The 2,559-nt window shown below is 53.1% G+C and overlaps 1 protein-coding gene across 1 annotated transcript in view; it reads right to left on the bottom strand.

The window, feature by feature from the left end:
- CRLF2 (cytokine receptor like factor 2) overlaps window positions 1–2,559 on the bottom strand; it is a 26,544-nt gene that overhangs the window by 2,334 nt on the left and 21,651 nt on the right. Inside the window, exons 4-5 of the mRNA XM_017518840.1 lie at window positions 2,013–2,133; window positions 827–911 (exon numbers count right to left, since the gene is read on the bottom strand). Coding sequence (XP_017374329.1) covers window positions 827–911; window positions 2,013–2,133 — 206 coding nt within the window. The remainder of the gene's footprint in view (window positions 1–826; window positions 912–2,012; window positions 2,134–2,559) is intronic.

The following is a 2,559-nucleotide window of genomic DNA, read 5'->3' as shown; positions in this document are numbered from 1 at the left end:
AGGCAATTCTCCTGCCTCAGCCTCCTGAGTAGCTGGGATTACAGGCACGCGCCACCATGCCCAGCTAATTTTTTGTAGTTTTAGTAGAGACGGGGTTTCACCATCTTGGCCAGGCTGGTCTCGAACTCCTGACCTCAGGTGATGCTCCTGCCTCAGCCTCCCAAAGTGCTGGGATGACAGGCGTGAGCCACCATACCCGGCCTTTTTTTTCTTTCTTTCTAAACAACTTTATTAAGAAAGTAAAGGAAAAAAGGAAAGAAAAAAAACGATGAAATGTCGTTTTGTTGTTGTTGTTGTTTGTTTGTTGTTTGTTTTTTGTCATGGAGATGGGGTTTCACCATGTGGGCCAGTCTGGTCTCGAACTCCTGACCTCAGGTGATCCACCCACCTCAGCCTCCCAAAGTGCTGGGATTACAGGTGTGAGCCACCGCGACCAGCCTTTTCTTGTCCCTCCCTCCCTCCCTCCCTCCCTCCCTCCCTCCCTTCCTTCCTTCCTTCCTTCCTTCCTCCCTCTCTCTCTCTTTCTTTCTTTCTCTACCTATGGAATAGTCAGTCTTTCTATGCAGTAGCAACCTAAATGTTATTTTCTTTTCTTTTTTTGTTTTTTTAAAGAGCAGGGTTTCGCCATCTGCCCACGCTGGTCTTGAACTCCTGACCTCAGATGATCCTCCTACCTCGGCCTCCCAAAGTGCTGGGATGTCAGGCGCGAGCCACCGCGCCCGGCCCTAAATGTCATTCTCCGAAAGGGTCAGAGGGAGATATATGTGCGTGGCCCGATGCACCTGCTTGGTGCAGAGAAGGGAAGGCATGGGGAGAGGGCAGGTACCTGGAAGTTCCCTTCGTGCTTCTCAAAGAGGCCAGGGAAGGTGCATTTCGGGTCTGGCACGCTGGGCATGAGACATTTCTTCAGTCTGAAACAGAGACGGAGAGCGTGGTCACCTGCACTGCAGCCCCCAAGCAGCACTGGCAGGGACCCCAGGGAGAGGCCAAGGACACCTGTGGCTGCCACTCGGAGACCAGTACGCAGGCAGAGGGGGCCCTCCATGAGAACCCAACACATGTGACCCCTCCTCCTCCTCCTCCTCCTCCTCCTCCTCCCCCCCAGAGACCCCACCTCTGGGTCCTCAAATAGATCCTACCAGGCCTGGGCGAGGTGGCTCACACCTGTCACCCCAGCACTTTGGAAGGCCGAGGCAGGCAGATCACTTGAGCTCAGGAGTTCGAGACCAGCCTGACCAACATGGTGAAACCCCATCTTTACTAAAATATAAAGTTAGCCAGGCATGGTGGTGGGTGCCTGTAATCCCAGCTACTTGGGAGGCTGAGGCAGGAGGATCGCTTGAACCCGGGAGGCTGAGGTTGCAGTGAGTCGAGATTGAGCCACTGCACTCCAGCCTGGGCGACAGAGGGAGACTCTGTGCAAAGAAGAAAAAAAAAAGGAAGGAAGGAAGGAAGGAAGGAAGGGAGGGAGGGAGGGAGGGAGGGAGGGAAAAAGGGGCCAGGCGTGGTGGCTCACACCTGTAATCCCTGCACTTTGAGAATCTGAGGCAGGTGGATGACTTGAGGTTGGGAGTTCGAGACCAGCCTGCCCAACATGGTGAAACCCTGTCTCTAGCAAAAATATAAAATTACCCGGGCGTGGTGGCCCATGCCTGTAATCCCAGCTACTCAGGAGGCTGAAGCAGGAGAATCGCTTGAACCCAGGAGGGGGAGGTTGCAGTGAGCCAAGATGTCACCACTGCACTCCAGCCTGGGGGACAGAGTGAGAGTCCATCTCAAAGAAAAAAAACAAAAAGAATATTTCTCAATGACTGTTCTATGTCTCTCTGCACCTGCAGTATGGAGCTCCTCCCACATTTCTTGTTATGCACCATGAGAAAAGTGGGCATTGGTGGAAACTGAGGCTCAGGGACATGACCCTATCAGGTGATTGATCTTCCCATTCCACAGATGTTCTGGAAGCAGAACCTTCCGGCAATGCGTGTAAGGTGGTTGGCAGGAGTCGTCCTTACCTCCATAATCTCCATAAAGACAGGAGGAGAAGAGGCAGCATCAACAGGAGAGCCAGGCTGGAATTTAAAGTGAATTTGGGTGGCTTTGCTTGGGGAGGCTTTTGCGTCTCTGAGCATGAATCTAAAACACAACGAAAAAACTGCTGTAAGTTTTGAACATGTTATGACGTCTCAATTACTTCTCATGCCTAACCACCATCCTCATTTTTGGGGGGCTTTGGTTTTTCAGGTGTGTGTTTTGTGTTTTGGGGGGTTTTTTTGAGACGGAGTTTCGCTCTTGTCGCCCAGGCTGGAGTGCAGTGGCACAGTCTCGGCTCACTGCAACCTCAGCCTCCCAGGTACAAGCGATTCTCCTGCCTCAGCTTCCCAAGTAGCTGGGATTACAGGCACCTGCCACCACGCCCGGCTGATTTTTTTGTAGTTTTAGTAGAGACGGGGTTTCACCATGTGGGCCAGGCTGGTCTCGAACTCCTGACCTCGGGTGATCCGCCCCCACCCCCAGCCTCCCAAAGTGCTGGGACGACAGGCGTGAGCCACTGGACCTGGC

Source organism: Cebus imitator, unplaced genomic scaffold, assembly GCF_001604975.1.
Source record: "Cebus imitator isolate Cc_AM_T3 unplaced genomic scaffold, Cebus_imitator-1.0 Scaffold708, whole genome shotgun sequence".
Classification (NCBI taxonomy): Eukaryota; Metazoa; Chordata; class Mammalia; order Primates; family Cebidae; genus Cebus; species Cebus imitator.
Note: the sequence above shows the minus strand (reverse complement) of the source record. Positions and strands in the feature narration are given on the sequence as shown.